The sequence below is a fragment of the Embiotoca jacksoni genome, unplaced genomic scaffold (assembly GCF_022577435.1).
Source record: "Embiotoca jacksoni isolate LCO1_2020_lvr unplaced genomic scaffold, fEmbJac1.0.p SCAF_43, whole genome shotgun sequence".
NCBI classification, from domain to species: Eukaryota; Metazoa; Chordata; class Actinopteri; family Embiotocidae; genus Embiotoca; species Embiotoca jacksoni.
Genome location: NW_027185396.1, coordinates 1,341,854 through 1,355,391, shown reverse-complemented (window position 1 = coordinate 1,355,391; position 13,538 = coordinate 1,341,854). Strand labels below are relative to the sequence as shown.

Genomic DNA, 13,538 nt, shown 5'->3' with positions numbered 1-13,538 from the left:
GAGAAAAGGAGGGTGGAGCGAGGTAGGGTGGGTGTGGGGGATCAGACGGAGGAGGAGTGGAGTGACCTTCCTCATCTTTTCTTTTTGCAACCCCCCTTCCCTCCATATCTCCAGGCCCTACACTCCCCCCCCACCCCCCGTACCACTGCACGCCCATCTCGCATCCTCCGGTGTCCGACCAGACGCTTGTTAATCAGCTACATGACCTGGCCTGTAGTCACACGGCCGTCACGCAGCAGCGCACCAATATTACATGTGTGGAGCAGCAGAGCCCGTTTAAAGGAGGAGTTTCATGACAGTGGAAAAAAAACCTTTCTACCGCTGATCACACGGGATCCTTTTCCCTTTTTATTATTTCAACTTGGATTGCATGATGAATTTTTCAGCTCCACATATAACAGACAACCGAACTCATTTGAATAACAATCTGAGGAGGAAAAACAAAGCAAGCCTTATTATGTATTAATCCTCGATGCTTTGTCCGACCACTGATGAGGCTTTCCTCCAGGAAAGCAATTATTTTTTCCTATCCCCCCGCAATGCCCCTATAACTTGCATAATTAGCTTATCGGCTGCATTATTAATTAAAATACCAATGAGGAAGAGCGCGGACTTAGCATAATACCAGTGTCTGGTTTGTGTTAATTATCATTCTTTTGGCCGTGGTCACGGTGCCGGGCCGGTTGGAGGAGATGAATAGAGATAAAGAGATCTTAGCGTTTGAGGTGACAGTAATGATTAGCCTGCCAGGCTGGATGCTTCAAGACTTCCTTGTTATTATTGAGCCATTCACAGGCCAGTTCTACTTCTCAGTCGCCAAGGTCAGGATTGTCTCTGTGCTGTCAGTGAGGCGTGGTCGTAAAGCAGCTAACCTTGACGAAGGCTCAGCTGTGGGGGGCTCGGACCGGAGGGGACGTCTTTTATGTAGGTAAAAAGGTCACCGTGTCCAGGCTACTACTGCTCCTGCCACTCAACATCTAATCTAGGAAGGGAAACTAAAGGCAAAATATAACAGAATATATTATACTGTTGATCAAAAGAAATCAAAAAGATTTTGGATTTCCAATTAACTGGTAAAAAAGAGAAAACTTAATATGTTCTTTATGTCCGATACATTTATGTTTTGAGCTTAGCAACACTTTTAATCATTTATTCCCTGTTTTTCCCACCAGTCACTTTGCATTATCTTCATTCTTAAATCATAATGCGATGTAACGTCAGACTGCCTCCTAACCTGAAAATCCAAGTAGCCAAACATTTATTTCGAATGTGATTGTGGAAAAATAACAGACATCCCCTTAAAAAAAGACATTGAGTGTATTAAGAGTGCCAATCCAAGTTTCTTCATATCTTTTAATGATATGAAATTATTAATAAAAATAATAAAGTTACTTCCTTTATTAAAGCAGTCAAGTAACTTACAGTGCAGGCAGATAATGGAAGATCATTTTATATAGATATATAAAAGGCTAATGAGACAAAAGGGTTCATTTGAGTTAATATTAAAAAGCCTTTCACTTAAAAACACCATCTTTTCTACTTTTTATCGACTGATTTGAGCTTCAGAAAGCCTTTTATTATTTTTTTCCACTGCCGTTGAATTTTTTAATAAACATTGTTATTATTTAATGCATTCAGATATATTTTTGACTCATTTCACTGCCTTTTGTTAACCTCGGGGCTTTATATGAGGCAGACATGTACAAAGAACCATTTAAATGATAGAAGTAATGTTTGGCTGTTTTTTGATGACCCACCTCAGCACTCGGTCGTTGGGACTTCCTTTGAGGTGCTCGCTGCCTGGTGGAGAGAGATGCTGCTTATCGAGGCCCTTGGACAGCTTCTCTGCAGCAGCGATGGGGCAACCAGAAAGACTGGAGGGGTGGAGGAGGGGCAGGGAGATGAATATTAAAAGGGGGGCACGCTGCTGACCGTGTACATCTGCATCACACTGATGTGCGCTGACACATTTGCTGTCCCGCATCCATGAATATATGAGCTTGCAAATACACAAAGGGAAAGGCACGCCCTGTGCATGCGGCTCTCACCTGCAGAAAGACACACACTGAAACGATAAAGATGTACACGGATCCGATGCTGTGATGTGCGTGCGAACATACCTGCGGTGCGTGTTGCGGTTGCTGTTAACGTGGCCCTGACCGGTGCAGCCGGGAGTTGGACACTTCAGCACATTTTCATGCATGGCCAGAACTGAGGAGAAGACACACAATCACACGATCAGAGAAAATCCACAATTAAATTGTAACAACACTCACTTTCTTTTTATCTTTGTAATATTTTTTTTCCATCCCCTGAACTGTGGAAAACATGAGAAAATAGTCAAATTTCCTTCTACTGTCTATTTTTTTTTAATTAATGCTGCTAAAAATGTGAAAAGCGCGAAATAGACACGCCTGTCCACTACAGAAAAACATGAGATAGCTACGCTTAGGGCTGTCCAGGCGTGACAGTTACACGTTTAGTAAGCATGAAACTTACGTTAACTAACGGCACATGTAAACTAACATGTGACCAAGGAACCACTACAGAGGTATTGAGACCAGGTACAAAGGACATTTTTCCACAGTATTAGGAGGTTGCAGGGTTAGTTGGTTGCATTAATCCCGGTTATTTTCATTTAATAACCCCAACCATGTGTCTTTGCATATAGTTTTGTTTTCCTTTTGGACAACCATGTGATTTTTGTAAATCACATGGTTTAAAACATGCAGTAGGTTTTATTTTGGTCCACTACGGGAAAACGTGTAACTGTCACGCCTCGACAGCCCAAAGCGTGGCTATCTCACATTTTGCTGTGGCGGTCGGGCGTTTCTATTTCACGTTTTGCTGAGAATTTCAGGTTGCACACGCTCTTACATTTTCGGTAAGCTGCTTTGATGTCTTTTGCAATGCATTTATAGCATTCATCAGCGTGAATCAGAACATGAACCCGAGAAAACCTCATGATGTCATGATGTCACAATCTAACTGGTGTTTCAGCATTTGAAGAGCTTGGCTTCTGTTGCTTTTCATTTTTCTTCTCTCCATATTTTCAGCAGCTGAAAGAACTCACTCTCCGGGGGGATCCTGTCCTTGTGTGGACAGCCTGACAGGCTGCGGTGGTGGGGATAAAGACCGGTCACGTGGCCTGTCCCGTCACACCCCGGTGTGGGACACTTGATCTCTCTCTTCTCTGGCCTGCTGCTCTCTGGATAAGAGACAGGAAGGAAGGTAGAAGAGGGAAGCAGGAGAAGAGGAAGACGAGCGAAGAGGAGAAGGTGGGATGAATAAGGAGGACAAAAGCAAGTGGTTAATGCCATCAGACGGTCTGCTCGGCTGAGCATGAAATCCAGACATATTTCAGACAACTGTACAAAAGCAACACCATCTGCATCCCCTCCTCATGTCTTATGTATCTCTGTAAATGCATAAGGTGTGTTACGCATTAGTCTAAATGTGATTTGTGTGTTTCTGTAAATGCTTTTAAGGATAAAATACTATCAAACTAATTTAAGACTAGAGGCTTTTCAAAGTTCCCCCGAACAAAGTCGACCTACTTATGCCGTAGAGTTTCATCATTTCATTCCCCTGCAACATTTTCAACATTTTCTGACATTTTCAAAGTTTGGATCTCGAATTAAACAAAACCTGAAAATACATCAGGAGGAAATCACACCACTATATAATTTATATATTTACACGTAAGACGTCCGATCCTGCCGACTGCTGCTGTAGGTATGCCGGCCGGTAACGGTGGCACCGGAGAGAAGAAAAAGGAGCAAGAGGATGGCGTGATGCTCTATTGGCCTTCAAATTGAATGTTAACGAGACATGCATCTCCTAATTAGTGCAGAGCAGAACAGGAACGTCACCACAGGAGGGAGCTGAGGCCAAGGAGAGGGCACCACTACCAGGCATGTAATCACACCGCCGCTATACTGTGAGGAGCATGACAAGTGGGCGGCGTGCCAACAGTGAAACACAAGGCCCGAACACATGCAGCACGTAAACAAACACTCCAGCGCTGACCGTGAAACAACCTGCACTCCTCCTCCTACTCTCTTGATATGTTGTGGTCTCTCTCTCTCTCTCGCTCGCTACACTCCCCCCCCACCCACCCACCCGCTCTCTCTCCGAGCACTTCCTCCCTGCTCTTCATGAAAGTCTACTCAGCTGGAACCACTTCACCCCCATTTCAACAGAGAGGGGAGGATCTCAACAGACCTGCGTGACTCATCGTTGTTTATTTGGTGCCGTGTCTGTATTTGCACACTCTGCTACCAACATCAGGTTCGGCACATGAACTTGCGCTGGTTTGGTTTTCTGTACACTCGCTAACAATTGTCCAACTGTTGACTGCTTTCCATTCATGTGTTTACGGTGTGAAAACCTTTTTTTTTTTTTTGCAGGTCGTTAGATGAATTTGATCCTTCATCCCCGACGAAGTGAGGAAATAAAATGTTCACAGTTCTCTTGATTCAACTTCCGTTTGCCCTGCTAACATTTATGCATGACTATTAATATAAAACCAACACTTCCTGTATTTGTTTCAAATTAAAAGCCCTGCATTTCTTAACTAGGCTTTTATTGTGAAACATTTGCAGGAACCTTTTGTTACAATAACACTTTAGATGAGTAATCCAATAGAAACGCTGAAAATAGCATGATTATATTGTTGACTTTATAAAATCAAAGCGATGGTAATATACATGACTGGCTACTGATGGTACACTTGCGACCTTAAAAAACAAAGCCACAAATTAACCTGTGCACATTCACATTTGTGCAGCCACGCACGCTCGCCTCACGACTGTGCCCCTGTAATTTAACAGAAAACAAAAAGACACAACATCCTTGCAAACAAGATGTAAAATGTTAATTTGAGAGCTCTTTTTTTAGCCTTGGATGGAGCCAGGTATGCTGATTTTCCCTGATTCCAGTTTGTAAAGCTAAGCAAAATTAATCACCTCTGGGATCTGGCCTCACGTTTTAGTGCACAAACATGAGAGCGATACCAGTCAAACTAATTCAGTTTTTCTTTTACTGCTTGTTGTTTTCTCCTCAAGATTTGTCTCCAACACACAATAAAAGAAAAAGGATTATGGCAAGTGATTATCAAGACTTAGATGTAGCTGTGCAACTATTTTCAATGAAAAAGGCAGATAGACCCTTTGGCTAGATGACACACTGCTGCTGCCCATTCATCAGCTAATTGGGGTTAAAAGGGTCTTAAAACCAATACATGTGGCAAAGTTGAAAACACTGAGCTGCACCACAATGTGACGCTAACATAGCTTCAAAAAGACGAGGTCAAAAACCGAGTATATGGCTGGACCGTGTGTGAAACGTAAGAGGGCTTTTAATTTGAAACAAGAGCTTTCAATTTTAAATGAGTACAGGATGCCGTGGCACACAGCCGACCAATGGTTAACAGGCATGACTGTTTATAGCCCTGGCCCTGGCCCAAAAAAACTAAAATAACAAAAGAGGACTAAATGTGCCGCCGACTTGAAGCAACTTTCACATCTCAGTACACGTTGTAGCTTTTTGTTTCTCCACTCTGTCCTACCTTTGCTGAAATAGCTCTTGCGGATGACGTCCAGGTGCTTGGGCCTGTCCTCCAGAGTGAAGTATCGCTGGTGGTGGATATCTGGGGCACGGAGCAGCTCTCGGGGCCCAGCTGGCTTCACCTGCTCCGCCTTCAGGGCGATGGCTTGTTCCAGCAGGCCCAGGTTCCCTCGGGTCATGTCGAACATCTCCGACTCGTCCGTGACAGTGGAGCGCTGCGACAAGCTGTCTTCGTCGTCGTGCTCGTCGTCTCCGTCCACGTCGTCAAAGTCTTTGTCCTCTGACTTATCTGACCGGACCTCGATGATGTCGGGCGAGGCCGAGGACGAGGCCTTGTGGATTTTGTAGTTCTCGTCTCTGGGGATGGGGAAGTAGTCCTCCAGTGGGCTGGCCCTGTGGGAGCTGTAGCTTAAAGGAGGGCTGGCCTTGTAGTGTATATGTGAACTAGGCCTGTGACAGTCATATTTGTCGAGTGAACTGGCTCTGTTGGCGCTGTAGTTGTCGAGGGGACTCGCCCTGTGTGAGTTGTAGTCCTCCGGCGGACTGGCCCTGTGGTCTTCAGCCGTGATGTGTGTTCCCTGAGCTGCTGCGGTGCTGGTGATGGTGCGGACGGCGGTTGGCGCATCGGGAATGGGCAGAACGTGGTTCCTGTGCTCTTCCTCGCCTCTCTCCTCATCCTCCTCATCTTCTGCTGGAGCGTCCCGCCTGTGCTGCCCCGCCATCTCTTCCTCCTCGTCTGCATCCTCTTCGCCTTCGATCTGTTCGCGGTGGACGTTGTCGGTCAGATGCTCTCGGCTCACGTGGTTGCTCATGTCTTCACGCTCCCCTTGCTCATCCTCCACATCTGCTGCCTCCTCCTGCAGAACAGATGACTCCTCCGGTGCTCTGTGTGCCGCCTCCTCCTCCTCCTCTCCGTCTCCCTCCTCGTTCATGTCTCCGTCCTTCTCGTCCTTTATTTCTTCGCCTCGTTCGGTTGCCTCGCTGACGTCCTCCTCCTCCTCCATCACAACAGTTGTCTGCGTGGCCCCACTTGGAGCGTCGTTGCCGGAGAGTCGTCCCAGGTGGAGGAGAGAGTTGGCCACCTCCTCGGCGCTCTGCGTGGGAGACCGACACTCTTCGGCAGCAGGTGACGCCGCTCTGAGCTCGGGCTCGACGATCACACACTCCTCTGTGGAAACAAAGATGAGGAGGTCAGAGCAGTGACACAGAGGAAACACTGAGTCATGCAGTGAGCTCAAGCTGTTGTCAGCAGTATCTTTGTCATTACCTGCTGCCCGCTAAGTCACTCACTATGAACTCACAAAGAAATACAAATAACCTGCTATGACGAATCTGTAGATGCAAAGTAGCTTTCAGATGCAGAAACGCAAACACAAAATCCTTGAAACCCCTGCTGGTCATTAGGAAGCATTGCAGCTCGCCAGCTCTGCAGCATCAGTGTCTGATGAAGGGACTTTTTGTGATGTTTATTTTGTCGTATGATATCATTTATTTACTCTGCCTTCACATCTGCCATGCACTTAGCTACACTTTGCTAAATGCTAACTGTACTGCAAGTGATGCGCTCAGGGAATTTTGTGCCCTGGATTAAGACATTCATGCAGGAGTGGCCATTTTTAAGTCATATGCCATCCGCGAAAAGTTTCACAAATGAAAGACTATGTTGAGTCAGGCATGGTGATTAAAGGAAAACCGAAACTGAATTGTTAATCAAAGGAAACTTTATGAAAATGTGTATTTTTCTCACTATAGTTCACTGAGTTTTACACTCAGCAGTAAGACTCAGCCAGAGAAAAAATGTTTTGTGTTCCAAGTTCCAAAAACAAGATTGGAATTTTATTTTTTTTAAATTATATCACAAGTCCAAGCCAGGATAACCCTGATGACATCACTGTGACATCATCAGCGTTTATCTTGGCTTGGGCTTGAGAGATAAAATTTTTTTGAAAGAGGTGGTTTTTGAAAGAAGTGTGTGCTAAGAAAGCAGGGAGGATCTGGCCATACAAACTGCAATACTAAATCAGTGAAGTACCACTGTAATGCTACCTGGAACTCAAGGTGATGACTCTGAATGCCTCATTTTGTTCAATTCATGATTCCAAATATTTTAAATTTTCTACATTTCTTCGAGAAGTATTCACAATTTCAGCATTACCTTCAGCAGCTTTGAATTTGTCCTCCTGATATGTCTCTTCCTCTTCCTTCTGCTGTGGCTCTTCCTCTTGTCCGTTCGTCTGTCCGTCCCGCGTGAGCTCTTCTGTCATCTCCTCAGTCTCCTCCTCTACACCTGCCTCCTCCTCCTCCTCCTCCTCCTCTTCTTCCACGTCCTTGGCCTCCTCTGCTTTCTCTCCATCCTTCTCTCCCTCGGCCTCGCTGCTGGCGTCGCTCTCTGCGCTGAAGCCCTCGTCCAGCGCCAGTTTCAGGGGGTGGGACTTCCTCTTGGAAGATGGCCGCTCTGTTTCCTGCTCTTGCTCCTGCTCAGCCTCTGCTTCCTCGAGGCGGCGCTTTCTCGCTATGGGGCAACCCAAAATGCTTAATTGGAAGAAAGAGAAGGAGGAGAGAGGACAGAATCATGAATATTAAGCTGGGTTGTGATCAGTAACACACTCTAACAATAAAACCCCATGCACCTCACCCAGTCCAGAGGTGGAAAGATGGAGGGTGTGTTTTGACATGAAGACGGATGGAGCAGCACATGTGGCCTGAGGGGGGCGCCATGCTCGCTCACCCACGCATCACAGCCAATCTCAGCCAATTGAGTGGAACGTTTAATGAACAAGTTGTATGGTGAGGCGGGCGGGCGGGCGGGCGAGGCAGCGGAGGGTGAAATCCAATAAACTCCCTCTTACTCTCACCTGGGAGACGCCGAGGGAGACCGAGGGACGATCTATAAACAAAGTGCATCTGAAATTGCCTGCTGAACGAATACACATGTAAACAGATAGCTAATATCTGCCCCTCAATAAAGAGGAGTCACGAGCCAGTGAGCCGCCCCGAGTCTCTCGGGTCTCCGAGGCCGACGACACAGACCGGGGGGGAGGGAGGGAGAACGAAGCGGGAAAAACACGTGAAGAAATCACATTTCACTGGAGGCCGCTGAAAAGTTTATTACTGAGGTTCAGATTTAGAGGCGATGTGATTATTCAAAATGATATAATGAATGTGCAGTCTGGTTTGGCCGGTATCTTTAAACCTTATTCAAATCATCTACAACTACAATTTACATTTAGAAAAAGGAGAAAACCAAAAGCTTGTTGTTTTCAGAAGCTCTAAAATACATTGTTTTATGTTTATGTCACTTCTATAAGGGTTTAAGGTTTCAGGTTTTCACGGAAAAGGATTAAAACTATAATGTAGGTAGCGATCGCTGCTGCCGCTGTTATTGTAGCTTTGTAATTTTCTAAAGATCATATGATAAAAATGTTTAACAGAACAAAATACGGCAGCAATATTTTTACTCAACCCAAATTGTGAATGGTGAGTGTTGATGAGGGCTTTAAGCAAGAGAAAGCAAACAATTATTCATTTTTCAAGACTTTCCTCCAATCTTTGCTTTTTTTTTTTCTTGTAAATTCATCCTAAAAAAATGTAAAAGCTGTTAGGACAAAGGGGAAGAAATCCCTCCTTTGTTGAACAAGACTTTGATTTCTTTTGATTTCGATCTAAATTCATCAGATTTTACTCTTGCGTAAGTTGTGCTTCAGAATCACACCATTAAAGGAGTTTTTACATGACAACTTTAAGGAATGGGCTGTCACGATATTATCACATTTTAAACTTAAACATCTCGACTGCATTGCACAAAAAGAATCGATGCGAGCCTCTTACTCCTGTTTGTATAATAAATGTGAAGCTACAACCAGTAGACGCTCAGCTTAGCTCAGTGTAACAACTGGAAAAACTGACTAGTCTGAAGAGAACAAAATAAGCCAACCTGCACCTTTACAGCTCATGAATTTAGATGTTATATATCCATTGTTTAATGTGTGTGATCCACGTAGGACGAGTTCTTGGCCCAGATCAAAACTCCCCAAATTTGTACATTTGTTGTTGTTTGTGTGAATGAGAAGTTAGAAGTGCTAGTAGGGGGATTTTGTGGCCAGGCTTGCGCTTTCATCCGATTCCAGTATTTATTCTCGGCCTCGCTAACCAGCTGCTGTCTGTGCCTTCATGATTAATACATAGATATGAAAGTGGTATTGATCTTTCCATCTAACTCTCGGCACGACACCGAATAAGTGGCAAACTATTCCTTTAAAAGCGCGAATCAGATGCTGCAGGGTGGAGAGGAGGACGGACAGACAGACGGAGAAGGACAGACACAGGGTGTTTTTTTTTTTTTTTTTTTTTTTTTATCTGCCCTACCTTCTGTGTCGTGAGTATCTCCCACTGATATGGCCGGAGCCATTGCATCCAGGGGTGGGGCAGCTGGATGGGATGGATGGAGGTTAAAGATATGTTTAAGACATGGGCGCAATTTTTAGTCCCTGAGCTGCAGCAATGATAAAAACAGGCAGTAAAAAAGAAAATGTAAAAAAATTAAGATCAACAAAACAAAGCAAAGCAATATGTAAACTGAGCATGCATGTCACACAAATGCACATGCACAAATATATGTGACCCCCCGCCCCCCTCACACACACACACACACACACACACACACACACACACACACACTGCATCTCCCCCCCTCCAGCAGACACACATAATGCATGAATGCAGGTGGCATCAAGCCGGGGAAAACATAATATTGTATGTCATACATCAACCCTGGCCTATATCCTGTTACTGTGAGTGATAAGGATCAGCCAAGACCCGCTGTAATTTCCCCTGCTCTGCTCTGCTCTTCACCAGGCATCATCACCATCATCATCATCATCATCATCAGGTCCCCCTCCCTCACTCTCTCTCCTTTGAGTCAGGTTGCTATGACCCTTCAGGATGGCTCATTTCAATTCTCATTAACTTCTCCCAGCAATTGCCCTTTATTACTCCAATTATCCTTATTATTAATTTCACTTATTAAAAAATGCTGCATTTGCATTTTAAATGAGGCGCTCAATGGCCTCCCTACTGTTTTTTTTTTTTTCTTAATCCTGAAACCTAATGCTTTTTTTGGGGGGGGAGTGCAGAGAACAGATCAATGCTCTGAGGTGAAGTGTGACAAAAAGAGAGGAGGATGAAAGAATCATTTAGACGGAGGGAGAGGAAGGAGGACAATTGGCTTCGTGGCCCTGAAAGCCACCGCCTGGGTGGGAAACTACAGCGAGGAGGAAAGGAGAGGAGAAGTAAGTAGAGGGCCGAGAGAAAAACAAAACAAATAATCGCCCTTCGCCATCCTCCCTACTTGTGCTTTATCCTTCGATCGGATGGCAAAAAGATCATACGCCCCTTTCATTGCATCTACTGTATGTGTTCATAGCAGGAAATAGCAAAAGGCTGCGAGAAATCAATAGCAGCCTGTTGGAGGCACTGACCATGAGCTGAGAAGTGCTGATGATAAGAAATAAAAAAGATAATAATATACAGCATCATCTAAAGGAGCACCGGTAGTGAGTCCATGAGTGCTGGGCAGGGGGCAGGGGGGGGGGGGGCGGGGTGTCGGTGCTCGGCGGCGCACATAAAAGAACTTTATGAAAGGGATTTGCACAAAGATGAAGGTGTTTCCTTACCTCAGCTCTTGTCCTACGAGCTCAATAGGAACTGAGAGAGGAGAGAGGGGGGGGGGGAGAAAAAAAGAGGGTGGGGGTGGGGGAGAGACAGGGAGGGAGAACAAAGGTGAACGACTGCTCAGAAAGCCGCGCTGCTAAAAGAAACTCAGATCAATAAATCACAAATGCACACGAATCCCACGAGGATTCCTCATAGAGGCTTACACACTGCTGACTGCATGATCAGGAGGAAGAAAACACACCTACACGATCCCGAGTTCACACACACACACACACACACACACACACACACACACACACACACATATCTACATGCAAACAAAAGCACAAAACAAACAGGAATGTAAACCTGCACATCAATAACGCACACAAACACAAAAGCAAACAGAAAAACCTACACACACACACACACACACACACACACACACACACACACACACACACACACACACACACACACACACACACACACACACACACACAGAAAGCCTAAATCAGCCAAATTGCAAAGTGCTGCTCAGAAAAAAGTGACAATTATATGCAGACTTCAGCAATACAACATGATTAATTGTTACACTTTAGTTATCATAATTGGGTAAAATGAAATTAAAAGAAAAAGTGCCTTCATCAGTAGAAAACAGCACTTCTTTCTGCCACAACTTATAGTAATTGCCTTCAAAACATAAATCAAGCTCGGGCTCACAAACAACACGCACACACTGCCCTCCGCTGGCTACGCACATCGATTGGGAGTTGAGCGATAGAATGAGTTTGGAGAAATATCCTTTTTTCATTTGGAGCGAAATGAGAAAACAATACGATCCCGGAGAATTCAGTTCGGGCTCCGATATCACATGCATTAATCACATGTCAGAAAGAGGCCGGGTATCAAGATACACTAAGAGCACGGAGGATAAACACCAACACACTGACTGCTGCCGTGTGTGTGTGTGTGTGTGTGTGTGTGTGTGTGTGTGTGTGTGTGTGTGTGTGTGTGTGTGTGTGTGTGTGTGTGTGTGTGCAGCATCTCTGTTTCTCAGTCTTTCATCATGCAGTTGGAATGACTGGACGCCTTCTTGTGCTCTGAACGCCGTATGAACTGTTGCTCTGCTGTCTCACTTCTAAACATCAAACACACACACACACGCATACAGACTTATACACACAAACACAAAGAAAGGCACACATGTATCAACATATATAAACACACTCATTCAAGGACAGTGAAATTCCCCCGTGGTCACAGTGACACTGTCTTTGAACACAAAACTCCACAACAACACGTGCACTTGGTTTGCAGCAGAAATCCGTCGCGGTTATTCATCTCGACCGCTTCTTTATGTTAAATGCTGTTCTACTGCCATTTTGTTTTCTCATGCACGCTGTCTATGTCGTCTGAAAGTTTAGCAGCTTAAAATGTGTGCAACATAACACATGATAACGCAGGTATGGAAATCCCACCGTTAAAAACAGGAGAAAAGTAAATAAAAGCTGTAAAACGGTTGAAGGTGCAGACGGAAGTAGAACTGGAGGTTTGGATTCAAGTGGTCCGTGTTGCAGGGGTTTGTCTTTAAAAGCTGTTGTGTAAATAAGGAGATACAAAATGTGTCTGTGGATTACAAAAAATGGAAGTTATTGACATGACACGGGGAGATGATAAATCACTGTGACGTACTGCAGATGTAAAGAAAAGGAGGTGGATCACTTTTAATCCTCAGCTTCAACAGCACTTGTGCAGCATCAGTGAAACTGACCTCGCCCTGCTTCCAACCGGGGAAACCGTTTAAAGGCTCTTCGGCAAACTGTGCAACAGATATTACAGATATAGTCTGAAAAATTTGAATCCAATGCTTTTTAATGCTGATTATTTCTCACTTTTCATTGTCACAATTTATTTACTGCACATCTGTTTAAATCATATGTTCTTTTTTTTTAATATAAGCTCCGTAAATAAATCATTTCTGCTGCACCGCTAAGCTAGGACAGTTAGCCTTCAGCAGCGCTACATTATGATTGCATTCAACTGCTGATTTTTTTTTTGTATGTGATATAACACACCCAAATACTATATTAGATGTTTATTTTTCAAGTAGAAGAAAAAAGAAAAATGCTATCTCACCATCTCGCTGCTACCACCCAGGGTGCAGTCACTTGTAGATGCGGCCATTTTTTCCATTTTTTTTTTTTTGTCTTCATAAAATCACATATTTCTGTGGCAACGTAATTTTGTATGTTAAATACGATGTCAAATAATTGTTACCTCAGTTTTGACCTAATAATACGGGATGGGACGTGAAT

At 44.4% G+C, this 13,538-nt stretch overlaps 1 protein-coding gene across 4 annotated transcripts in view; it reads right to left on the bottom strand.

Annotated features, from left to right (window-relative positions):
* The window catches only part of myt1b (myelin transcription factor 1b), a 32,927-nt gene that overhangs the window by 17,480 nt on the left and 1,909 nt on the right, over positions 1-13,538 (bottom strand). For 3 of the 4 annotated variants that reach the window (XM_069169284.1, XM_069169285.1, XM_069169286.1), the window contains exons 2-8: positions 11,241-11,271; positions 9,934-9,996; positions 7,724-8,100; positions 5,570-6,736; positions 3,074-3,208; positions 2,121-2,211; positions 1,758-1,874 (exon numbers count right to left, since the gene is read on the bottom strand). In XM_069169284.1, coding sequence (XP_069025385.1) covers positions 1,758-1,874; positions 2,121-2,211; positions 3,074-3,208; positions 5,570-6,736; positions 7,724-8,100; positions 9,934-9,996; positions 11,241-11,271 — 1,981 coding nt within the window. The remainder of the gene's footprint in view (positions 1-1,757; positions 1,875-2,120; positions 2,212-3,073; positions 3,209-5,569; positions 6,737-7,723; positions 8,101-9,933; positions 9,997-11,240; positions 11,272-13,538) is intronic. The other variant, XM_069169287.1, reaches the window with a different exon arrangement.